This window comes from Anguilla anguilla, chromosome 9 (genome assembly GCF_013347855.1).
Source record: "Anguilla anguilla isolate fAngAng1 chromosome 9, fAngAng1.pri, whole genome shotgun sequence".
Lineage (NCBI taxonomy): Eukaryota > Metazoa > Chordata > Actinopteri > Anguilliformes > Anguillidae > Anguilla > Anguilla anguilla.
Genome location: NC_049209.1, coordinates 16396096 through 16422983, shown reverse-complemented (window position 1 = coordinate 16422983; position 26888 = coordinate 16396096). Strand labels below are relative to the sequence as shown.

The 26888-nt window shown below is 43.6% G+C and overlaps 2 protein-coding genes across 2 annotated transcripts; one reads left to right on the top strand and one right to left on the bottom strand.

Moving 5' to 3' along the window:
• Positions 1-4975: 4975 nt before the first annotated feature.
• Positions 4976-21961, bottom strand: LOC118235696 (sodium/hydrogen exchanger 6-like). The gene is made up of 16 exons (XM_035433328.1): positions 21335-21961; positions 20200-20399; positions 18712-18789; positions 18201-18277; positions 17324-17436; positions 16739-16844; positions 13733-13874; positions 12990-13095; positions 12268-12356; positions 11936-12049; positions 11511-11622; positions 10803-10956; positions 9989-10019; positions 9695-9780; positions 9038-9143; positions 4976-8490 (listed from the first exon to the last, which is right to left on the bottom strand). The coding sequence occupies exons 1-16, from the start codon at positions 21615-21617 to the stop codon at positions 8173-8175; spliced, it is 2115 nt and encodes a 704-aa protein (XP_035289219.1). The 5' UTR covers positions 21618-21961; the 3' UTR covers positions 4976-8172.
• Positions 21962-22354: 393 nt separating this feature from the next.
• LOC118235700 (membrane magnesium transporter 1) lies at positions 22355-26596 on the top strand. Its single transcript, XM_035433333.1, has 4 exons — positions 22355-22485; positions 23845-23897; positions 24637-24740; positions 25560-26596. The coding sequence occupies exons 1-4, from the start codon at positions 22407-22409 to the stop codon at positions 25720-25722; spliced, it is 399 nt and encodes a 132-aa protein (XP_035289224.1). The 5' UTR covers positions 22355-22406; the 3' UTR covers positions 25723-26596.
• Positions 26597-26888: the final 292 nt, after the last annotated feature.

Here is a 26888-nt window from a genome sequence, read left to right as displayed (position 1 = left end):
AACTCTGTTTTAAGAAACCGCCAGAGAAATGCCATGATTAATAACCTATCCAGCTGTACTGTATGTAAGATGGGCTATCTGCAGAGGCGGGTTGTGTATTCGTATATATTTCCGTTGCCTCATCTTGACACGGACTCACAATCAGCCACTCTTGGATGATGAGCCACAATGAGTTTCAGGGTTAGTAATGGTCAAAGGTAACCATGACAATGGAGTGTTTTTTTTTTTTTTTTGTGCAATGAAGGATTGCTTATGTTCCAGAGGCTGCACTTTTATAAAGTAGTTTTACAACTTTACCTGACAATTATAAATATCAATCGATTTTTACTCTATGCTGGTGCAGGTATCTTTCCTTGAGCCCTCTGGGGGCATACAGTCTCTGTACAAGCTGCTTTGGAGTTACTTGAAGTATATTTTCTTGTTTGAGAAAACTGACCTATACCAGCCATTATAAAGCAAGCAGGTCGTCAGAAACTTCCAAAAAGATCTCAAATATACTTCATCATATACACAACAACTGGCCGGGCCAATCAAAAACATTCACCAATACTGAAGTAATATCAAAATAAACTCTGAAAGTGAACTATCCATTTAAAGCTTCCTTCTGCAAGGGGCAGGACTTTTTCTTGAGACGAATCACATTATTATGAACATGGCTTGGATCCAAACTACACTTTGTTTCCACTAATATAAACAGATTTTGATGGCTGGTATTGATAGCATGTACACAGAACGTACATTCACAAGTTACTCAAACATTCAATGACTTGTAGGATTTCAATAGATTCTGATTCAATTCTGACCTAAATGGTTTCACAGTTATTGCGCCCATTTCTTTCGAGTAGAACCATTATAGCAAATCCATTTTTGCGGCTAATTCACGCTCTCTACGAACAAGGCCTGACGCTGTTCTGATGCTAGAACTAGATACTAGAAGCCGTAAGCTAGAACATACTAATATGAACCGAACTGAAAGAATTATGGTAGCAGCCAAGTGTTTGACTGACACTGATAAAGAGAACCACACGGACTGGTTACTATCCTCTCAAAGTACATCTTATCACTAGAAGAGTAATAAACTTTCTGGTTGTTATGAGTTTTTTCCCTCTAATATTGACTTTGAACAAACACTGCAACATAATGTCATTTCCGCACCCCCCAATGCCCCTTGAAGCACACAGGGGAAGTATGTTTCACTGCAGATAAGTGTTTAAGCTATGGGAACATTTCTGTCTGTCTCTATTCCTAATTATTTATCAATTATCATCTTACTCAAAGCAGAATTGTTGCTTCTGGCATGTAACTGAGGCAGCAGATATATAGGGGGGGACTTATGATCCCAAAGCATGTCATGGGGGTCTGCTGTCTATGCTGTGCACCAAAGGGGTACCTCTTTCCTCCATGAAAAGAGTCCAGCTCTTGCAGGCCCCTTTGCAAACCTTCTCTGTGGTTTGGCTTTCCTGTCCAACAGGGTTGAAGAGGCTCTGGTTACCCAGAGTCAATGTAGTCCTTTTAAAAAAATGTTTTATTAAGTTTTACAGTTTTATCAGTTTGTTGTTTTTCCCATTTCTCCTGAAAAAAAGCAGCATTAAGGCTGATTTCTTTAAGCCACATTTTTCAGTATCTGCAAAAACAACACTAGATGACCATGTAAATCTCATAAGAAAATTGACATTTTCTCATTATAGTCAAGTGTGCAGGGTTTTTTGTTTTTTAAATCCAGATCAAGCTTCAAAACTACAGAACAAAAGATGTGAACTGGAAGCACAGATGTTCCACATACTAAGCCCCAGATATTCAACTATGTATGCTTAGCATTGAAAGATCTCTCTCTGCCACTGTTGAAGCTGAACTTAGTGTGGTTGGAGACAAAATATCTATAGCTAGCAGAGCAACACAGGAAGCACCTGAACCTCCTGTTTCCAGTCAGAAGCATCAAATGAATAAGGTAAAGCAGAATAAAGGAATACTACAGCTGGCGAGCATCTGCTCAGCACATAGAATATCTGTGCTGGAAGGTAATCTGTGTGCTGCACTCTTGTTGTGTTTGAGAAGCTCAGTACTGAAAGAGTCAGTAAACCTCAAAAGAGGTCTGATAACCTAGGTAAAGATGAAACACTACACATCTCCATGCCCCTGATGTGTATGTCATTAGGGAAATTGATAAATACTTATTAACAATAAAAATAAGCTTTTGATCCACAGTTCCAGATTGATTAAAGTGAAATAGCTGTATAGACTTGCATATGAAGAACCCACTAATAATAAGGTGAGGTTATTCTCTGGCCTTTTAATGCTTTGTCTGGAAAGTGGCATTCCATCAAGACTGCTTTTGATGATATGGCTACGTTCCCTCACAAACTCCAACCCCCCACCACTAGGACACCTGCCACAGACAGCAGACACAGTAAACACAAGTCATGCTGGCTGGTGCCCATTAGCTGAAGTCTTACTCGAAGATCAAAAGCCTCTTCATCCCAGAGGAGCCATGACAGCGTTTCTGCATGAAACGCAGTTGCAGCACGTTCTGATTCATGAACGTCCTTTCATTTAGGAGTTATCAAGGCTGAGAGGATTAGGAAACAGGAGTGCTCTGTCTACCGCTAAAGGTTGGGGATTCTTGGAAGGCCGATGCAGGTTGTCTTGCATTAGCAAAGGCCTTTAAAATTCCAGCGCCAAACTTCGGCCTTGCATGTGCTGTCTGGTTACCATGGTTCTGCACACCCGCCCTCCAGTTAAACTCTACAGGGAACATCACTGGATAAGAAGACATTAGCTCACAGGCACACGGGCCTGCCATCGCACCGAATCAATGAAGGGTTCGCATGTCTGGAATTTCGCCTTGTTTATCAGTCTGTGAAAAAGGGGAGAAACTGAAAAAACGAAGGCAGGACTGAGGAGAACAGGAGGAAAGCGGAGTGTTGGAACCGCCCTTATAAGTCCATATCCCGCCCACAGTTTTTCCAGAGAACACACATTCTGGAGCAGACGTGCCCGTATTAGGAACGGGGGCGCGTTACCTGATCCGTCCCCGGGAAGGGCTCGGCTAATTGGCAGCGCATGCCAGAATGCGTTGCGCCTTGGCCGCAGCTGCGGGGATGCCCTCTTCCCAGCCCCGGCACATCTGTCCCAGCAAACGGGGATGAGCAACGGCGTCTGCCTCGCTGTCACTGATATAGTACGCCTGGATTTACACGCGAGGCCCTCCTCTGAACTCTGGGAAGGGGGGAGGGGGTTTTATTACATAATTTTGAGGGGGAAAAAATGTAATTAATATTATTGTTATTCATACCAGGTTGTCAGGATGAGTGATGAGGGAAGAGGAGATGGGATTCTCGTGGGGGTGGGGGTAGAGGGGGGGTTCATTGGCCCAGAGTAGCATACTGTTGATCCTGGGAGACTCAAGCTGTCTGGACTGAGGCCCAGGCCTGATGGGGACTTGGAGGCGACCAGCAATGAATGAATGAATCATTTCCCACAGCACTTTTCCAAACAGTCAAAGTGCTTTACAGTGATGAGTGGGCGCTCACCTCACCCACCACCAATGTGTAGCACCCACCAGGGTGATGCACGGCAGCCATTTTGAGTAACCAACCTGAATAACCCAGACATTCTGTCACTTGAACAACTCAAAGTACAATATGGGATGTTAAAAAAAAAAAACGTCTTGGGTCATCCGCGGAATATGGAAGAAGTATAACACGCAAAAGAGGAAATGGCGACACAGTTTACGAGAAGCAAGGTTTTTGTTTTCTTAAACAAACGCACACGTTTGTGTTTATTGATCATTCCACGCACATGGACAGGCGAGGAGGGCATTTACAACGATGTAAACAGTCAGGGAGACAGGACACACTGAACGCACAGGGACGCCAGACCCCAAAGTCCGACGCCCGCACAGTTAAAACACCAGAAAATACGTTTGCACATCGTCCTGAAAACACACTCGACATGTTTTTTTTTTTTTTTTATTTGCCTAGTTTCCACAGCTCCTATATTTAAATGCGGAAAGCCAATCACTTGTGACGTATCAAAACGACATTTAAAAACACTCAAAACGTTCACCTTCTTTTTGTTATTTTTATTTTTTTTTTGGTTGTGAAGCTGCTGTGAAACTGACCTGCTAAAATCGTCATTTAGACTTTTTTTGCCCCTCGATGAAATGCGCGCGCATTCTAAACGCATCGGAGCGGGGGAACGGCCAAGGCTGGCGTGCCCTCAGCTAGTACACTCATCACACATGCAACCATCAGGGCTGGACGCTGAGCCGAGGAAGAGGAGCGAAGGGGACTGGTGTTGTTTTAATGTGGTCTCCTTTAGCCCTCAGGCGGTGGCCACGGGGCTTTTATACTGACACGGTCCCGCAGCGCTCGTATAATAATACATCTGGAACCGGCCCCAGCCTTTCCAATACAATACGCCATCCAGCTCAGAGAGAGACGGGCTTTTACTGCATCCTTAAGGAAGAGGGATTGGGTCGCAGGGGCACTGCTGGCCTTTTCCAGAACCGATGAGCATTTATAACCCTGCCGTTAGGAACCAAGCCCGGCCCTTCTCTCCCAGTCTCGGTTTCTCACACAGGGTCCCCCATTCAGCGTCTGACACAGTGAGGCGAAATCTCAGGAGGTTCCAGGCAGCAACTTCCAACACAAATCACTTAAACGGCCGCATAAAAAAAAACAGAAAAAGAAATCCAAGCAAAACAAAACCAAAAAACAATTACAGTAAATAACTGTGCAAATATCTTCACATCTTAAACCCCCTTCCCACTTCCACAGGCCTTCCCGCAAACATGAAGGAGAAGAAGAAAAAAAAAAGAAAAACAGAAAGACTTCCTTGACAGCGTGGGGTCGAGATACCCGCTTCTTGAAAAGCAACTTCCCCCGTTCCTGCACAGCAGGAGATAAGAAGGGTATCGATTCCACCCCACCCCCCCTTCCCCCCATTTTGCAAATGGCCTGCATCCAACCCGCTGTACCCCCCCCCCCCCCGCCCTTCCTTCCTTCCACATCAACACCGCCTCACCCGGGCGTGGCCCCTCACGGCCTTCCTGTTCCCCTCGGCAACTCCGTCGCACCCTCTGACCAATGGGCCGCTAACACTGCAGGCAGAAACGCGGGCCTTTTAGGGAAACTGACCCTTTTTTTTAAACTTACGATTTTCAAACTGCAGATCAGATACTGTTCTTCACCTGTTAAGCTGCACTGGCACTGGAGATGCTTAAAAGATCTATCAGTGAAGACCCCCCCCCCTTTCCCACCCCACAAAAAAATCCTTCAAAACTCAAAAACTGCATATCATATACATTTTCCTGTCACCGATAAAACATTCATACGTGTACCCTTTCTTAATGCTAAAAAATAGGCAAGTCACTGACGTTGTTGTGAGGCCTCACTGACAAACGCAGTCAGTACCACCTCAAATACAGAGAGCTGCAAAACAATGAGCGCTCAAATGCCGACTGTCAGTGGTGATGAAGATTTACATTACCTCAGTACCTACGGCATCTGGCAAAGTAGAAATGACTTAGCTTCAACCGCTCTCTGATCTACTGCTGCTGAAAAAAATGAGGCCAATGTGAAGGGCAACAAGCCTCTTCCCAACTCCTCTTCCTTTCAGTTTGCAACAATTTTATGTCTCTTTCTGTACTGAACCCACTTCAGAGAGAGGGTCTAACATCTGTCCTGCCCCTCCCTCTCTTCACATTCCTCTTTCTTTCCCCGATCCTGTTTCTAATGCCTTATCCACCACTTCCCCTCACTGTCCTTCTTCCGACGTAAATCAAACGGACAGGCGCGCAGTGTGTAAAGAAGAGGCCGTGTGACAGCGCAGGCAAGGACACTGAACACGCCGGCCCCGACGGCAGAAAAAGAACCCGGAGAAAAGATTTACATTAACAAACACAAAACACGAATCGTCATCGAAACGACATCAGTAACGCCGCGAAAGAATCGCTCGCTGAGCTGCCGCACAGGACCGCCGTCCGACCCGGGCCTTCGAATCATTCCGGAATCATTCAAGCAAAAGGTAACGACGGTCCAGAATCCTTCAAGCAAAAGGTTTCAAATTCAAGATCGGAAGCACAGTTCAGATACTGCTTGTGCGCTGATGCAAAAAAACAAAAAAAACAAATAAACTTTTAAAAAATGCAACACGGCTCGTGCCGAATGGTTAAGGTAAAGGAGAACAAACGGAGCGAGATCAAAAGCACCCGAACGGGAGGGAAGTCCAGTTCCGCCACGCAGCTGCTCGTGAAGCCCAGAGGTTTCACATGCAACCGGTCGTGACTGGAATTAACTGCATCGATTAGGCAGAACGTTGCCCATTTAAAGTAATAACTTGTGTTTGGCTTGAGCCTTTGTTTTCTCGAGCCCATTAGACACTAAAAATAGCCTCGGAACGGTTGCCTCACTCCAAACGGCATGTTGCTCTTTTTTTAAAATTCTTCATTCCAACCCGTTTTCCTTAAATAGTTTTTTTTCACTTCCCAAAACCCCAGGCAGAGTCAAATACGTAACAAAGTCCATAAACCATAAAATCATTTTAAACCAGTGCAGCAGATTAAATGTGGAGCGTTTTAAAAAGATGTAGAGGCTCTGAAAGATAAAGTGCATCAAAATTAAAAAACGAAGCAACTAAAAGTTATTTGTTTTTGATCTTGCGTGGATACCAGAGCACTTTTCAGCAGTGGATACCAGAACCTTTTCAGCAGTGGATACCAGAACCTTTTCAGGAGTGGATACCAGAACCTTTTCAGCAGTGCGGAACATCAGGTTACGTAACAAAGTGTGAAAATGACATAATGTCACAGTCAAAGGTCAATGCTAGATCCCAGACGTGTCAAGTCATGCTATAACATTACATTTTATCTATGATTCCCCCGTAAATTCTTAAAGACCCTGTGCAGTGATCTTATTTTCTATTTAATAAAGGTAGTCTCCTTCCAATCCCCCAGCTATTAAAACTCCATTTGATATATGACCTATGAGGAGGATTGTGAGGAGAGAGATCGTGGTTTGCCATTGATATTGACCAAATCGATGCTGACAAACATGTTCACGGCAAGTCTAAGAGCCCTAAGACACAGTTACTACACACGACTGCCCTCTACGATCCACATAAAACACTCTAATAACAGGCATGTCCAGGTCAGACAAATCTTCTGCTTCTGCTCATGTCTAAGATGAATCATGTTTTTTTCCACACCATTTTTTCAGTGCCATTACATTGCAAGTGATGCCCCTTGGGTGGGCCAAAATGGAGTTTGTAATCCTCAAATTCAAACCAAATTGCTTTACCAATATGCACCAACCTTTGAGAAAATGGAGGAAAATCCAAAATAAATAAATAAATACAAATACAAATTCCTGCACCGTCCCCCTTTCAGAGTAACTCCCGACCTTATTAAGGCAGAATGTGGGGAAACGACCAGATCGACCACACAGGGGCTTTAACGCGAGCGCATACGGTTACTGCCTGGGACCGAAAAAGGGGAGGAGCTATTTCACACGCAGAAACAGTTAATCAGGCACTTGGTCATGACCGCACACCCACACAGAGCCGCCAGAACACCAGGCTTCCGTCGACTCCGTCTCACACAAAAGGCAAACTGACAGCTTAGTAACAACATCCAGAGGAGAGAAAAAAACAAAAAAAGAAAAGGGTAGGGAAGGCTAAGACTAAATCCTGCTCAATTTATATCTTGCATACAACAAAGGCCAATTAACCATGCATACCATGTTTAGAACCAAAAAGCAGTTATTTTACACCTTGCTATACTAATAATAAAACTATCAATTACAATTCTTGCTTTTTTGTTGCTTGAGACATGCATGCATGTTCATAGATACTGCACCTCTGACGATATGCCCACGTTACGCTTAGAATATCGCCACGCCGACGGCACTACAGCTGAGTGGTCGGACGATATTTACGCCAGAAAAAATAACAAATAAAGAACTATCACACAGAGAGGGAGGGACCTGTGAGGTAGAAAGGAGGGGGGGGGGAGGGGGGGAAACAACGAAACTGCTTCTAAAAGCCGTTAGAAAAGAGAGAACGTGGGAGATTGACCGAGACGGGATAAACGATAATTTAACAGAAAAAACAAACGAAGAAAAAAACAAAAAAACAGACGCGAGTCCCTCGCTTTGCTCGTGCGGCCGCGAGCGCTCACTCCCGGTGGCGGCGCAGGGACAGGCTGGAGGGGGGCGGGGGCAGGGGCAGGGGCAGGGGGAGGGGGAGGGGGGGCTCGGAGTCGTCCATGGGCAGGACCAGCCGGGTGCCGCGGATGACGGGCTCGTGCTCGCCGAAGGCCAGCTCGCGGTCCAGCGCCTCGTCCGAGGTCATGGCGGAGGAGCCCGCGCGCGGCCTGCTGTTGCCCAGGGCACCCGAGGCGTCGGTGCTCACGGTCACGTCGCCGTACGTCAGGCTGATGTCGCCGTCGTTCAGGATCAGGTCCGAGTCGTCGTCCTGCAGCTGGACTTCGTTCTGATAGGAAGAGAGGGAAGTTAAACCTTTTTTTTTTTTTTTGAATGGTTCATTTTTAAACACATTACAACTAGCAATACGACACAGCTAACCCCAGAGTGACAAGAACAGATGTGCACACAATACAAAATACATTATCAAAAAATATACTTTTATTAAAAGTTATTTTAGTTTTTATAGCTTTTCCATTCCATACTTAAAACTGAACACTACACAACTAAAGTTTGAGAATTAGGTCAAAGTCAACATGCACAGCACAGAGTTAAGAGACACAACTTGCTCTGTGCCACCTTGCCATCGACTACTCCATACGGAAGGTGTCAAGTACTACAAACAATTTTAATGTATTGTTATTTCATATAATTTAGGTAATGAGATGTCACTCCCAATAATAACCTGTTCTAGGATGAAACATATTTTCAAACAATAATAGGTAAGAGTTGAGTAAGAGTACAAACAAGAATGGAAGTGAATGAAAGGACCGTTAACGGTTGGAATTACATGCCGTATTAGGTCTTTGGGCTGGGGTGTCGGGTGCGTGACTCACCTCATAGGCCTGGGGGCTGGTGAGACAGCGGGCCAGGGGGCCACAGCAGGACGGGAGGGTGACAGTGAGGGGGGGCCCGCTGTGCGTCAGAATGGGCTTCAGGTAGCTACACGGGCCTGGAGTCAAGGGTTAATATTTGGGCTTTGCGGGTTCGCTCGCAACGGATGTGTCAACATTCTTCCACAAATACAGGGCCCCAGAAGTATTGCCTGTGCGTGGGTGCGTGTGTGTATGTGTGGTGTGTGTGTGCATATCTGTTTAACAGATGCAGGGCTGTAAAATACATTTTCTCGTATTTCGGCTCTGGGTGCTTCACGGATTTAACAACAGCGCCCTCTGCTGAGTGGAAAAAATGAATACAGAGTTGAGTGAGATGTGTTGCAGGCCACAGACAGCAGGCCACAGGCAGCATGCGCACAGTAAGGATTCAACACAAAACTGCGGGGTGTGTGAACACCGAAAACCAGCACATCAGCAGGACAAGCCACACGGCAACTTCAGTAGCTGGATGCCTGATAGGGACCACATGGTGGACAAGCAGCTACAGAGCCAGCATCCCCTGTTCCATAATAAACATCCATAACGATAACTGCAGGTTTCCATACTCCATCAAACTGAGGCTTATTTGTTTAATGATTTTTTCTGTATGAAGGATACTTGTGGTCAAAGTTGTACCACAGCCTGAACGGCCAGGCACTTTCATGCTTGTTGCTCCGCCTCTCTGTCCCATCCAGAGCTGTCATCTAATGCACACACACACACAAACACGCACATAAATAAACAAAACCAAAAGAATAGCAAGGGACAGTGCAGACTTCTGATGATATTCTGACATCATCCACAGCATGTGCTGTATGCATCTGCTGAATTCAATCACATTCACTGTCTTTTCAGAGTATTTGTTCCAGGGATCCACGCTGAATGAAAAGAAAGTACGTTTCTGATGCTTACCGAACTGTCTTGATCCGAATCCACTCCCACACTGTTGAGAGACAAAACATTAATTTTCTTTTTAGTGAACAGGGAAGATATAAAATAGTAGCAACACAAGGAAGAGCCTTGCAGGAGAGTATATTGTTAACAGAGCAGACTTCAACAGAAAAAACAGAAGTACTTGGGCTTAGAGCGTAAAATATCTCTCTAACACAAGCTCGTGACCAGGCAGGGAAGCTAAAAGCTAACTCTGAGAACACACTGGCTGAATTAGGTAAGATAAGGACTGGAAATGAAAGCTTGTAGAATTGTAGACTGGTCCATCCAGGGTGGTATTTCACAAAGCAGGATTACAGAGTTAGCTGGATAACTACGTTCAGTAAAACCTGGAAGTTCTTTTTTAGTCCATTTTCCAGATTTGGCAGTGTTTCGGGTTTTACTCACTGCAGTTATCCAGCTAACTCAGTAAGCCTGGGCCCTGTTTCGCAAAGCAGGATTAATGAGTTAGCAGGATGAACTGCACTGAGTAAAACTTGGAACCCTGCCAAATCTGAAACACGGACTGACGCAAAAAGAGCTGTTCCAGGTTTTACTCAGCGCAGTTAGCCAGCTAATCCAGCAATCCTGATTCGTGAGGCAAGGCTCTGGACTGCAGCTGACTAGATCCGCTCTGAAGTCTGATCCTTCAGCTCCAACACACAGGAAAGCATAACTGAAGAGAGCTGAGGGGTGCAGCGAGCTCCAGGGCACGTTCCCCTCTGCGGTCTCTCAGGCAGTCCCAGGGACGGCTTCCAACCCAAGCCCCGCCCCAGCCCCGCCCACAGACTCTGACCGGATGCGCATGCAGGACAGCATCTGGGTGGTGCCTCCCCCGCAGATCCACACGGTGAAGAAGACGATGAGCAGCGTGGTGGAGAACATCATCTTCCGGGCGTACGTGGCTGTGTCCCGGATCGACAGGGCAAAGGTCATGGCACCACGGAGCCCTGAGAGGGAGGGGGGGGAAGGATGATGTCATCAGTACGTGTCAAAATTTGCCGAAAAAAGAAAGGGGGGTTTCCACAGTCTACTGAGAATTATTTAGCTTTGACCACTGGAGAATGAACTTGGGATACTGATGGATGACCACTCCCAGGCTGCACACCGGATGCCTACAGTGGTCATGAGCGAGAGATGTACACCTCTCCTCCAATCAGCGCTAGCTCTCCTGTAGCACACCATGTGGATTCCCATGAAAAATCTTCCCACAGAATCACAGGCAAACGCATCAGACCCGTTCAGCTCAAGCACTCCCATGCAGGTGGCACGAGAGGAGTTGAAAAAAGTTGGTGAAAACACCCAAAACAAAACGCGATAAAACGTTATTTTTAATTCAAAGGTTACAACCATTAATTCCTCAACAAAATCTCCCATGGACAGTAACAGAGACCTCCCACAGCACTGTGCGGTACCATTTCTAAACCTAAACGTGGGGGAAGTATCAAAAGAGGATCGCTCTCACGCCATCTGGTGTGAAAACCGACCACGCTACCCGTCCTACCTGCAAACATCATCACGTGCTGGAAGTTGGAGCCGATCTTGTGGCGGCGGCCCAGGTTGAGCAGGAGGGACAGGGGGTAGATGTTCGCCGCTCTGCCCAGGAACACGGCCAGCTGAGCGGACGCGACAGTCAAGGACGCATTCGCTGCCAACGGCGCCTCCCCCCTATGACCTCACCCACCATCAACCGTGCGCAGCAATCACGGAACCGGTCTGGAAAAGGCTGACCTCGCTAAACAAAGACACTCTAGTCACCCTAGCTGGCAGCCATTCATGTTCCTATCAACAACAAAACGTACTTACATCTCACACAGTTCTGCCACGGTTCTGACAAATTCACTGACAAAATAAGAGGCCAACAGACAGGTAAACTGGCAGACTACACAAACACACGATGTACAGATACACAGGCGCTTTCCAGGATACAAATGCTCCGATTATAAACATGGGGTTGAAGACGTGGGACTGGAAGGAGAAGAGGGTCAGGCCCATGTAGGAGAAGATGAAATTCTCTGCCAGGAAATTCAGGACCTCAAACAACTGCAGAGAAAATGGACAAAATAAAATGAAGACACAAGCACTCGCATACAAGCAGGAATCAAGACACACATGCACTTGGCTGTAATTTCAAGTGGGAACGCATCTGCAAGGCTTAACGCAACAGCAGGATCTTTCCCAGCACTCCATAGCATACTCAAAACAGCTGGAGTTCGGAGCTCGTGCGCCTGTTTCCCGGCTGGTCCCGGGGGGCCAGTTACCTGTTTTGTCCGATCCTGGGACTCCGGAGACAGGTTGTTGAAGGTGTAGTGAGCCTGGGTGATCCCACAGAAGAGCACAGCAACCACGCCTGTGAACAGAGACAAGCACAATCAGCCCAGGCTGTCAGGATCAACACAGTCAAACCTACATCCACACAGATGCAGCCAAAACTCACTCGGAACTGCATAGACAAAATGCTAAAATAAGTGTATTTGGTAATACATGGAAGGGCATCAGCGGTTGGGTTAGCCGGGGGGGAACACGACTGGCATCATCCACTTATTGCGTAACAATGCCAGAAGCCCGACTGCATTTTCTGTAGACAGCATGTGTTGTATTTGCAATTATATTTGTATTCATTGAAAACAAAGGTAACCAATCCTGTTCCTGGAGATCTACCATCCAGTAGATTTTCATTTCATTCCTAGTTTGCCACACCTGACTCAATGAGTTAGCAGCTCAATGAGATTTCTAGGTGTTGAATGAGGTGTGCTTTGTTAGAGTTGGAATGAAAACCTACAGGACAGTAGACCTCCAGGAACACGGTTGGTTACCACTGACTCAAAGGGTTTTCAAAAATGTCTTAATTAAAATTAAACACGTAATGTACATCAAAGGAAAACACAAAAGTCTGCTTGGAAGAGCCTGAAACATTAAAAAGTGAAAGACCTCCTGGACCAGGCCACAGGGACTGTCAGACAGCGCAAAGTGCTGCTCTTACCTGTGAACCCACAGGCTTCGGCCAGCAGGAAGGTGCTCCAGGACATGAGGAAGAAGAGCGCCGTCTCCAGCAGAGGGAAGTCTCGCAACCTGGTGAATTTGGTGACGTGAGCCGCTACACCCGGGGTCAAGGAGCAACCCAGGGAACCACAAACGCAGAATCCAACAAACCAGGGACCGAATCATGGACCCCTCGAAAAATACAGAGGGGCCCAAGCTTTTGGCTTAACAGGGAAGCGTTCAAGCAACACAGAATTTGCTATAGTGTCATCCAAGTTGGGAGGGATCCAGTCAACAGGATTTTCCCAGGCCACTTCATGTAACATTAATTTTATGTAAAATGTAAAATTAATATTTGTTGCCTGTCTGCACCCACCATAAGATGCACAAGGCCAGTGTAATTTCAAGTGCTTTGGTAAGATGGTGGTCTACACAGTCAATGAGTCAGACTGTGCCAAGCCAAACTGACAGAGGATCTTGCAGCTGTAGGGAAGGCTATAGGACACCCAACCAGGGTGATGTTAGTTTTAATTTTTTTAATGTGTTTTTATTTCTATTTCATTTAGTTTTCTGTTCCATTTCATCTTAGATTCCGTTTGGTTTCACACCACACAAAGCAAGTCGGTAATCGAAAGAGACGATTTATGAAAGAGTAGCATATCCAACCAAACACTTTCCCCCAAGTTGGTATCTTTTAAAATATGTAAACTAGTATCCTGTCTCTGTGACCCCAGTAAAGGATATCAAGGCGGTCATGAGTCCAGTCGCCACACCGAGGGCGAAGGAGCCGCTGAACACACCCAAGAACACGCCGAAAGACTTGAGCATGGCGGTGCCCTCGAACGTGTGACTGTTGTCCCCCGTGGGCTGGTACGCTACGATAGACCTGAAACCCACATATGCATGCACATACACAAACACAAAAACGCACACAAACACAGACAAACACACATACATTTAAACAGACACACACACACACACACACACACACAAACACACATACATTTACACAGACACACACACATACAATTACACAGACACACCGTTGAAAATGAGTTCTGGGCATAAGCTCTGCTGCAGTTCAACATTCAACACAAGAGAACAGGAGAAAGAGATAGCAGTGCATATATCTTTGCTCATCACACAGGTCTAATTCTCAAAGATAATGCTGGATGTGATTGCTGTACATGACATATAGAAACAAGGCAAAAAAGATATCAATGTGTTTTAAACCAGTCTGACACTTTCAGCTGTGTCAGTCAATAACCACATAAGACTAATGTTTCTTGTTAATTTGGCAAGATGACCGGATACCTTCCAGTACATTGGATAAGCCTATATTAAAATACATTAGTACAGCGTAGAGGTCCACTAAATGCTGGATAAGGTACTGATAATCCATGGGTTCTAGCAAACAGTTTACATGTGTAAAAAGTTACAATAATCCACAGCATTCTTACTCAAGATTCATTTTAACTTCACCATTTAAACAGAATAACTTAAAATAACTTCTTGCCTATAACAGTAAGAAAATAAACAAATTAGATTACTGTAACTTGTTACATGCAACTTGCACATACGATCTAGATCACAGACCAGGAGTCCAATTACTAAAACTAAGGCTGGATTTCAATCAAACAGGAGATTCTGAGGAAAATACACACGCGTCCCCAAAATCAGAGACTGATGGCAAAGTGAACATACAGTTAAATTACAGGAGACTGGAAGAACAGCACGCAGTCTGGGAGTTCACACCATGCGACAGACCGATTATCTCCACTAGGATAATACAGGGTGTCTGGAACAAGGGAAAACGCAAACCTGCATGAACCACTCAACCATATATGTGCGCTCAGGTCACCTGACTAAGCAAGATGCGGTCCGATGTGTATGCTGGCTGTTATGTGCACACTACTATTATAATAGTTTAATTGGTCCATTCATTGCTCAGTCTCATTCACTTAGACCTCAGTGAATGTATTGCTGTTTACTCTTAAAGAATAAAGAATGCAACTAAAACTAAACATAACTAACAAATTTAAACAGAGTAACTTTAAGTTGCAATCTGGCCAGATGAAAATGTAGTTTATGTGAACTACAAGTTACACAAGGTATTTGTAAGCAGGTATGCACCTTCGACAATGGAAGCTGCTGTTGCTAAGGGCTATTCAAGATCCTCTATCACTATTCTTCAAACTTTGTCCATCAGGTTTGGCTGAATGACTTTCATCTGATAAATATTTCAGTAAACAAGATTTTCAGATTTCAGTAAACAAGCCACACATTTACAGCAGCTATGTTGTACCACAAATCAGTTTAATAAATAAACCAACTTCAAATTTCCAGGTCAAAATATGTGCTCAGTATCAAAAATAAAACACTTGAGAATGAAAGCAATATGTGTAATAAAGGTCCAGGTCTTAGTAAATCAAGGGAAACTGAAGAATCAACAAATTATCTCATAACCAGCACAGAGCCATTTTATTTTTGGCTTCAGTTCTTAGCTTGAATGATTTATAGGTGAAGTTGGAGAGAATGAATCTCAGCGGTAGAGAAAAAGGGAAGACAAGCAAACCAAAAGGTTTCAGAGCAATCATTTCGGGACTGTAGCATAGTGCTACCCACACAGGGAAACTATTCAAACCTAGTGCCTGAGCAGCAAATTACCAGCACCCTTCTTCCTTCGGCCAAAGCTAATCTGGAGATAGTGCTAACCTCCCCAGCAATAATAATGCTTTATTTTATACTATCATAAAGCATGTGCTATGCTTCAAGCCTTATTTTATTGTTATAGGACTGCCAAAACAAGCTCTTCAAAGAGCATGTGATTGCCATCTGATCTAGTAGCTATTAGCTGGTAATTTGCTGTGCATGTCCTAACAATGCAGGGGCAGTCACACAGTCCACTCTGATGGACAGAGGTTATGAGAGCAGCACACCCGTTTGGGGGCGTCCCCCGTGCCTCCGCCACGCCCTCTACCCATCCCGGCACCGCGCCGGCCTGCCCGCTGTGTTTCCCATAATAAAGTAGGATTCTGAAAACAAGCTCCCGGTCAAACAGGGGGAATACAGCGTTAGTGTCAGATCTGCATCTCACACGTCCCGCAGCATCCGCAACAATCAGGTTAGAGGGTAGTCGCAAGGCATCGAAAATTCAAGGGAAAGGCTCTACATTACAGTGCATCGTTAAACCTGTGTTTGTTTGTGTGAGTGAGAGAGAGAGACAGAGAGAGAAACAGAGAGAAAGACAAGAGAGACAGAAACAGAGAAAGACAGAGAGAGAGAGACAGGGAGACAGGGCAAGACGGAGATTCCATGAGACAACAGCAGCAGTGTCTATGTTTATGGTTCCCATAAAGACAGTCCTGTGTACCTGCAGTCATTTGTAATGCAAAGCTAATGGAGACCGCAAAGGAAACCACCCCAAGATTCAGGCAGCTTTACAACTCTCTCCCTGAGGAGGAGCTGCGACAAACACAGGAGCAGCATCTGGCATCCCCATCGCTCCACTGGCGGCACGGTCGCCTTTCGACCATTTGGCGGAGAACGTTGACAGGCTCACTCATTTCCCCACCCATAACTCAAAACATCGGCCTGCCTTCTCGGGCCAAAACTCAGAGAAGAATGCAAGCTCAGAGAACAAGCTACGACGACGAGCGCCCGAGAGAAAAAGACAGAGGTTTACAGACACAAAGAGATATAAAATGGCGAGGGGTAGAGCGATAAAGCGAGAAACAGAGGGAGACTCACGAGGACAGGATGATGGCGACAGCATCATTCAGCACACTCTCTCCAAAGAGCAAAGCGTAGAGGTCCACATCCACCCTCAGCTCGTTAAATATGGCCAGGACCGTTACTGCCAAAAAATGGAGGGACAGTGAAGAGAAGCTATTTACTGAACATTTATGTCAAATATGAATATGCATTTCACATCAATATTACAGCCATGGTTAAAGCTTTACGATTGCCTGCATGTATTTACACAGTACCCTCAAACCTTCACATACAGGCTGTCAAAGACTAATGCCATTTCCAAACTGAATTTACAGCTTATTCCAAGTTCTCTACAGCCCCAAAATATTAACATAGACCCAGACAGGAGGTGATTTTAAATGCATACTCTTTCATACAGTCACTTTTATGAATGTGTTACAGTATGTTTGTGTAAATTTCTGCAGATATAGTAAATGGTAATAAATGATAATAAATCTGTACTGGTCTACATCAACCCTCACAGTACACACTGTATGTACCGAATAAGAGCATCTGATGGATGGATGGATGGATGAATGAATGAATGAATGAATGAATGAATGAATACGACGCTGTGGGTACCAGGGTCAGTGGCCGAGACGATGGCTCCGAAGAGCAGGCAGTCGGTAAAGAAGAAGTCTCCACCCAGCTGGCCCACCTGCTTCATCAGCATCACACAGCCGTACATCACCAGCCTGTGGGGGCATCAAAATCACACACTCATACATCACCAGCCTGTGGGGGCATCAAAATCACACACTCATACATCAACAGCCTGTGGGGACATCAAAATCACACACTCATACATCACCAGCCTGTGGGGGCATCAAAATCACACACTCATACATCACCAGCCTGTGGGGGAATCAAAATCACACACTCATACATCAACAGCCTGTGGGGACATCAAAATCACACACTCATACATCAACAGCCTGTGGGGACATCAAAATCACACACTCAGACATCAACAGCCTGTGGGGACATCAAAATCACATACTCATAAATCAACAGCCTGTGGGGACATCAAAATCACACACTCATACATCAACAGCCTTTGTGTACATCAGAATCATGAAACACTGGAACTGCCACCAAAGACCATCACATTTCCCAGCCGCTTCCCATTCATCCCATGTACCAGGCTCAGGCTTTCCGTGGGTCTGCATTATGGTTGGCCAAAATTGGAACTGTCGGTTAACTTGATCAGGAAAATGGACCGTAAAATGTGCACACAGAGTTGAGAGGTGCCATCCTTCCTTCCATTAAATGTTCCATGTCCCATATAGTCCCACTTTGTCATTTTCTTCTTGGACTGGCTAGCTGCAAATATTTTGGGACCTTTATATCTTCAATTAAGTATTTGTGACGGTCGATAACCAGAAGCCTGGCCTTTTATTATAAATTAAAATCTTCAACAGCTACCTGGTCATTTATGAACAAGATAATAGAGGCTCACCCAATGACAAAGCATGATATGACTGTCCCCACAAAGGCATAGGCAAGGATGGACCCCATGTTTCTAAAGAAGTGTCTCTGCAACAAGGGAAAAACACAATCACTTACACTAGATTTGACTTTATTAGCTGTAATAGACAGAATAAATGAAATGGAAAAACAAGAAATATAAAAAATATATGTACATAGCACAACTACACCACAGGTACAAAAACTGTGGATGTAGACAGCTTCTCTGTTTTGTTGAATTGCTTTGATGCTAAAGGTTTCCGTTCATTAAGATATTGTTCAAAATGCAGCACTCCACAATGCATTTTCACCTCCCAAACCCAGTTAACCCAGACTACAGACATACTTTTCTTCCTCTGCTCAGTCCTAGCTGAATGTCCTGCATTTCTGACACTTCTTTTTATGAAGAAAATAGACTGTATAATTCCCAGAAGCGGCCTTTCAAAACTTTTGGCTGTTGGGGTCAATAGATATTTGCTCTCTAAGGTTCATGCTTTTCTTACCCGCTTTAAGCTGTAGCCTGCATGAAAGATGATTGGTGGAAGCAAAATGTTAAAGAAAACTTCAGGATCAAAGGTCACCTAAAAAAAACAATAAGAATAGATTATAGTTTGTACATTTCTAGTCAGGTGAAAAAAAACATTTGATCATTATGTGTACAGAGCACCACACAGAATATTGCAGAAACCCTTATACATTGTGCATTGTAGCTCATTACTGCAAGCTAGAATAAAACATCACAGCAATCAATTTTTCTTTTACGTATCACTAAAACTTACCATACCAAAGACTTGGTGTGAATGTCCAGGGAATTTCAGGGCAAAATCAATGGCAAAAATCTATTTTTCAGTTTAAGTTTTTAAATATACGAGTTTCTGTTATGTTTACAAAATATTTAATTGTTTGCATTTTTTGACACCGCACACATATAAAATGGGAGGTGGCTCAAAACCTGCTAGACATCCCACTCTGAATGTTTCTCTGTTTATACAACAGTTTATAGAACAACAAAGTAAAGCAAAGCCTAGCAGCAGTGTTTGTGATCCAAAACTTAAATATGTGTCAAATACCCATCCTCCGTTTCTGTATGGAAATTTTTAGGTAAATGTGAGACATCAAAGAAATTGTGTGTACAAACTCACACAGAATGTCCCACTACAAACATTTGGAAGCTTACTCTGAATGCAACCATACTGTAGGTATCACTGAATATGAACCAACACCTTGCCAGTATTTCAGCTTTACAGTGGATTTAAAAGAGAGCTCTGCAGAAGAAGAAGGGATGATCCGTTTCTGTGTTTTGGCACTCACGGATCGCACGTGCTTCATCTGACCATTTGGTTCCAAGAGTTTGTGCGTTGCAGACGCATTTCCTTACTGTTGGCATCAGCATACTCAATCTGATCCATCTGGGGACTTCACATATTCAGTGAAGAGAAATGTCGAAAACCATCTGTTGCCGCGTCTTATTCACGGTTTATACATTTCCTACTGGTAATGTGTAAGGATGACATAACAGTGCTTTTATATCACCTCTTTGAGGTTCCGTCTGATGTTATCTGAAGAGCTTTTCTCAAAAGTATGGGCCTTTTTATAGCTGAGTAGTAATTACTCATGAAAATGAATCCAAGTGAAATATCGTGATGGAGATCACCACCCTTCCCTCTAGTCAGCTCTCTGAGTGCCTGAACATGCTGACGATCCTCAGACATGTATGTCTGTTTGTGTGTGTGTGTGTGTGTGTGTGTGTGTGTATTTTTAACATGCTTGGGTCAGGACATATAGGAGTATAAAAAAGACACTGTGACTGATGACATGGTACATACTCAGTTAAAACAACAAAAAGTAAATTTATCCCAAACGGAGTACTGTCCTATCCATTGGACACACACCAAGGCTGACTACAGGAAAACCTGCAATTTTAGGCAAAGCTCACAACCAATCAGATTCTGATAAATCTCTGAAGACTCAGAGACGATGTTAAAGATTACCTTCCTGAGCATTTCATTGTCCTGCACCTCATTGGCCTCATTGGGGTTGATTTCGCCCTTGAGCGTATACTCGTAGAACTTTCCACTGACATTGACCAGAAGTGTGGCTGGGCTGGCATTTACGTGGCAGCTCAGGGTCACATTATTGATGTCCCTTGGCACATGGATCCCATAGCGAAGTACCACACCCACTAACAGACCTGTAAAAGGACAGACAGAAAAAGGTGAAAAGCTGCATGCCCTTGTTCTTGGAAACACACCTGAAAGGTACTTTCGCAATTTCCACAAGCAGTCTCTTTGTCATGATCTGTCATTCACAACCTTTTCACCACAAAGTACCAATTTCACAGAAAATAATGTTGCCAACACTTGCTTTTCAATGGTAAAATTTGCACGAACAAATAAGTTAAACATATTATTCTTAATATTTTCATAAGACATGCTGACAAACACACAAATTATGTTTGGGGTGCAGTGGTTGACTTGAATGTCACCAGTTTTAACAACCTGCCTAGTATTTGCCTCACGTCACCTAGCCACGTTTACAGTACTATAGCTACAACTGAGCTATTTACCCACAACTTCTGAGCATCTACTTCAACTTGGAAACACTGGTTGTGTATTATATTTCGCTAAATGTCTCGGCAATATGTAACACAAATAACCAATAACTGCTGTTTCTCTGTTTGGTTAGGAGTACAGCCGACCTGTTGGTTTAAGACAGGTGACAGAAAGATCAGATGGATAGTAGGTGGCTGCAATGTTAACGACGCATGGCATAGCTATGTTAATATTAATTTGCCCCCAGCAGCTATGACCCGGGACACTGTACACGTAATCTGCACAGTAATATCTTGCCAGCCAGCTGGATATATTTGACTGGATAGCTGTACGATGACCAAGCGTTGCCTGAAATTCGGGAAAGGCCTGGTCCGAGAATCTCTAAACTCTCTTACCTGTAGCTAAACCCATCACTCACCACTATAGTGTTTGTTGTGTGTATGGCTTGCTAACAGTCAACTAGCTAAATTAGCCAACAAAACAGCTAGCTAACTGGCTAAGTAAACTAGCTAGGTAGCTGGCAACTAACCACACAATTTCCTCCAGATTAACTAATGAAAACGGGGATCCTCACCGTAAATCATAGCTAATCCAGTTTCGTGTAAAAACCGAAATCGGCGATGTTTAAAGAGCCATATAGTCAGAATGGTGAGGGTGAGAAGCATTATGAATATAAGCAGGTCGGCACTGTCCTGGCGATGGCTTTCCTCAGCCTTCTTCTCAGTGACAATGTTATCCATGCCACTATCCTCAGCATGACTAGTAACACAGAGACAAACCAAAAGGCTCACAAGGACGGACAGAGGCATAGTCTTCGCAACCATGGTAGCTGCGACATTTCTTGTTTTGTATCCCATGCCTACAGTGAATCGACCGCCTATGCCCAGTCAAATTTTGCTTTCGCCTTCTCTCGTCCAGGGGGAGTCTAAACTGTTCCTGTTTCGCTCCCAGACTCCGCCCACAATCCTGCCTGGGTCACGTGAGGTGCTATTAGCTTGAGGTGTTTTCCCTTGGAGGAAGTTGGTGCTCTGCGGATGTCTGGTTGATAATTTAAGAACGGCTAGGCTATATAATGTTAACTTGTGTCAGCCAACAATCCCATGTAATACAAATACATTTTAAGCATTAACAGTCAATTAAGCTCGTCTGTATATAACCGAAACTGATGTTTAGCTGCACACAGACAAAACAAAACCCCTATTGTGTGGCCCCTCAGGGAGGGAACAGGTTTGTTCCCTGAGGACCTTTTTATTAAAATGACTGGTATTCGAAAGCCGAGTTTGTGAATCCAGCACTTCGTAACAAGTTGAAGCAAACCATTGGAGAAAGTCTTTTGAAAATAATTTCTCTAAATAAAATATTTGTTGCTAAATAAAATGTGTCGATCGTTTTGGAAATACGTTGCCAGTCACCTTGATTATTAAACAGAAAACAGACAATTCAACAGTTACTAAACTGGCATCTCTGCAGATCACAATTTTACTAATATCATTCACGACATCCCGTGTTAAGGCCTGTTATTGCTACCTTAGTGTGCTACCATTTAGCTACCGCGCATCATCAAGTTGCGTCCTCACGTTTCGTCAATAACATTTGTGGTGACGACTTTTCCCAGCGCCGAAGCCGACGGTCGTTCAAAACCGAAGATGGCCTCGTCTATCTGGAAGGGTCTTGTCGGTATTGGTCTCTTCGCTTTAGCTCATGCAGCTTTCTCAGCGGCACAGCGTAAGTAACTTTCAGGAAAATGAGATGAAGTGCCTCCTCTGAGATGGGATCTTGTTTAAGAAGCTATAGAGTTAACGTTGGTGGTTTCAAATCGTGTAGATGGCTAGCTAGCTGGCTAACGGACGTTAGCCAGCTCGGACACCCATTCAATCGCACGATGCGTGGGCCTGTGGATATATTGGGTACTTAGCTAGCTATCTGTCTCCATAAACAGACATTTAAGATGACGTTATCTGCTGTATTTCGTTTACCTCAATGTCCATATGAGTAAACAACACATCGAGCAGTTTGGAATAATGTCGTGTGTGAAACGAGAGGCAATTGAATAGCCTGTATAAATCGGTAATCCTTCGTGTAATCTTAAACTGTGTGTTATGTCCTTTTTTCACGATTGAGCAACTACTAGCTATGGAAGCTCTGGGGCTGTCTTTCATAACTGCTAGGCATTGTGTTCAGACGAGTAATGTCAGTGTTTTCTAACGTTAATCTAACTAATCAAGAATGCAACAATCTCGTGGATTGAATCAGACGGGTTTCTTTGCACCAAATTGTAAGCGTAGTTGCAGCTGGTGAAAACATACGACCATAAAACCACTCAAGTGACGCTTGCATACATTGTACAGGATATTGTACATGACCATTCTGGTCAACAAGAGCCAGGTCAGATCTGTTCTTGCAAGGGAATACTGAATATGCGGTGGTATTTTGTAAGATTTATGTAATCTTTAGAAATTGTTGTCAAATAACGTCTGTCCTAGCAATATCTATGCAATATGCCTTGACATTATATTTATTATAGAAATAATGTGGTGCAGATTTGACAACTCTCTACATGTGTCTGTATTAGTCAAGATATTTATTTTGCACCATGCAGCCAGTGGTCAGATTCCTCACCATGATATTTTTTGTACTGTGATGCCATCTCTATCTGCAACCCTGTCTGCTTTCCCTATATCAGGGGTCCTCTATCTTATCCAGAAGTGGCCGGTGTGGGTGCAGGCTTTTGTTCCAACCAAGCAGTAACACACCTGATTCTACTAATCAACCCCTTTATCTTTTCTAAGCAACTTGATTAGTAGAATCAGATGTGTAACTGCCCAGTTGGAACAAAAGCCTGCACCCACACCGGCCCTTTCTGGATAAGATTGAGGACCCCTGCCCTATATGAACAAAGTGAAAAATACAAAATGAGGGCAGACTGACCTTTCTTCTCTTAAAAAAATAATAGCAATCATCATTTAAAATAAGAAAAGGACTTTTTCTCAGTGGACATTGATGTAGGCTTTTGGGGTTTGACCATTCAAAAGGGACAACACCTAATTGATTGTGTTTGCGACATTTGATTTTTTTCCCTTACAGATCGTTCTTACATGCGACTCACAGAGAAGGAAAATGAAACATTACCAATAGATGTAAGTGCCTGTGTGTGCTTTTGCATTGAAGTGTTACTTGTTCTTCAACCTACCTATATTCACACACGCCACACAACATTTTTGTACACCCTTCACTGGTTTCCAGTGGTTGTCCCAGATTCAATTCAAATTTCTCAGACTGGCATACCATACGTACTGCCCCTTCCTGTCTTCAGACAGTGATTACACCATACAGTCCAACCAGACCTCTCTGCTCAGCATCCTCTTGCCACCTGGCAGCCACCCCTCAAATCCTGAGGTCTTCTCTGCCCCCATCCCCCAATGCTGGAACCAATTCCTCCAATCAGTTGGGAACATAGATTCACTGGCTGTTTTCCAAAATGTCTGAAGCCCACATTTTCAGACTACACTCATAGCTTCTATTTAAAAAAAGAACCATTCTCTGCATTTATTTTACAGGTCTTGAGACCTGCACCCTGATGGTGGCATTTATTTGATTTGGTAACTGCGTATCTGAAGCTTTAGTGGTCTTTGCTTACCGTGTGAAATAGATTTTTGTAAGTCACTTTGGCTAAAAGCATCTGCCAAGTTATTTAATTGTAAATCGAACTTGCCTTGCTCAGCATTTACTCACTATAAAAATGGTTTATTATTAAATGTATCACCGTCCATTTGCAATAACATTAACATGTACCAGTCAGTTACAGAGAAATCTGAATATTTTAAACTATGCAAGAATTCTTGTGTCTCACTGTAGATCATTTGTATTTCCCTGCAGATAGTCCTACAGACCTTGTTAGCATTTGTGGTGACCTGTTATGGCATAGTCCACATTGCTGGGGAGTTCAAAGACATGGATGCCTCTTCAGAGCTCAAAAACAAGTAAGTTTCAGTTTTGCTCTCGGAAAATAGAAAGGTTCCTCAGTGAGAACATTCTTGTAGGTTCATGTTAAATGGAATGTATTTCTCTCCTTGATGGGATGAATATTGATGTATTATTTTGTGGGTATTCCATGGTTAAATAGTTTTATTGGATTTAACACCCCTCAAATGTTGTCACTACTTGCATTGAGTACACAGATCAGTTTTACTTTTCTAGAAACGAGAAACGTAATGGCACCCAAAGCCTCCCTAAAGTCTGATGGTGGCAGAGAAGTTGCCTGCTAATAAAAGACCCGGTGCAGTCCTTTCTTATTGCGTTAGAAGTGTCCATTAAACCGCAAGATAAAGATATATGCTTACTATCAAATTTGAAAATGAGAAATTAAATATCTGAAAATATATAAACTGGAACATAATAAAATTGACTTGATATAGTCAATTTTGATATAAAGTATGCAGTTTCTAAACACAGGCACTGAAGCCTTGTCCATTCTGTATTGATATTCGCTTTAAGTTCATTTCTGATTGGCAGCCTCCTAAATGGTCTTGCTGCTGATTGGTTAAAATGTAAATACCACTTGAATTAATGACCAGTACCAAATCCAGATATCCAAATGACCAGTAAAAATGTTGCTGCTTTTAGGATGGAGAAGAAACTCGTTTAAATTCAGCTGAATAAAATAGGCTCAACGTGGTTCTTTGCATATAACTTTAAAATGATGGTTTGGATTGCAGGAGGGTCTTTAATTAGCCTCATTATACCGCGTAACCTTCCTCACTCACTAATTTCATTTTTTCTCTTTCCTCGTTGTTTTCCAGGACGTTCGACACTTTGGGAAACCACCCATCTTTTTACCTGTTCAATCACAGGGGCAGGGTCCTCTTCAGGTCCCCCGAGGAGGCGGCCTCTTCTGCGGCCACCGCACAGGCCCTGCCCCCCAACCCCCTGCGGCTACGCAAGCTCGAGCCCTCGCACCACTGAGACTGGCCTTTCCACCCATTCTCGCCCCCCCCCCCACCCCCCCATTTTTTTTTTCATTTCTCGCCTTTTCAGTTTTCTGCCACAGACAGAACCTCACTTTCCTGAAGGGGAAAACGCAGAATAGTTTCCGTTAAATTACTTACCGCTTGCCAGATGAACTGTACGTCTATTTCTTTTCCCCAGGTTTCTTCCTTGCTTTCTATCTTCGGGTCTGCTGTACTGCTTTTGCATCATGTTCCAATGTCTATCTCTTTGGACTGTGCCAACTCCTTTATTAGGAGTGATTTCTTGTTGATAAATGTGATTCTAATTTTTTTTTTGAGAATACTGTACTAAGGATCTTAGATCTTCCTCCATCCCCTGTTCAGACAATTAACAGACGGGTGTCAGTCAGTTTGTTGCTCAACCAAGCCTTCAGAGTTCGCGACAAACTTCAACGCCTTCTGTTGGTGTCGTCCCAGACTTGAGCCAATTGTACTTCGGACAATTGTTTTTCTTCTTTGCACTACAGGAATGTGATGTAAAGTTGCAGTTCATGGACTGTAAAACTGATGTTTAGTTAACAGATTGGAATTTATATATTATTTGGAGGTTTTATATGTAGATAGGCTGATGTAGTAAACTGTTAATCGGAATTGTTTAATGAAAGGAGTCGGGGCAGAGATGGAAATCATGTTAGGGAAATTTGGCATTTCTGAGAACACTGGCTTATGTGGAAAATACGGTACATACATTGGGGTCAACACTGTTTTCTTCATCCTGTGTAGAAATGCAACACATTTTAGCTAAATAAAGTTTAAATAGATTGTATCCATTTAATTTTTGACTCAGAAAATAATTGTCAAACTACAATTAAAAAGACTAAGTTTTCAAATGAGTTTGATTTTGTGAGTAACTGAGGTCTGAACAGTTGGTCTCACTTGTTCACAGAATTATAAGTTGACCAGAGTACAGGGAAATATTTTTTGCTAGTGTAATTTACATTAATGAAGGACCAGATGGAACTAAAGTCTGAAAAAACAAGATATTTTTAACACTTTAAATGTCATATTCTCTCATGTCTACATTATGTTTTTAATGTAATTGATAAAGAAGTGTCATTCGATTTCATCTTCCTGTCAACCAAAGTCAGTAAAGTTCCTGGTGGCTGGTCTTTCTTAGTTCAC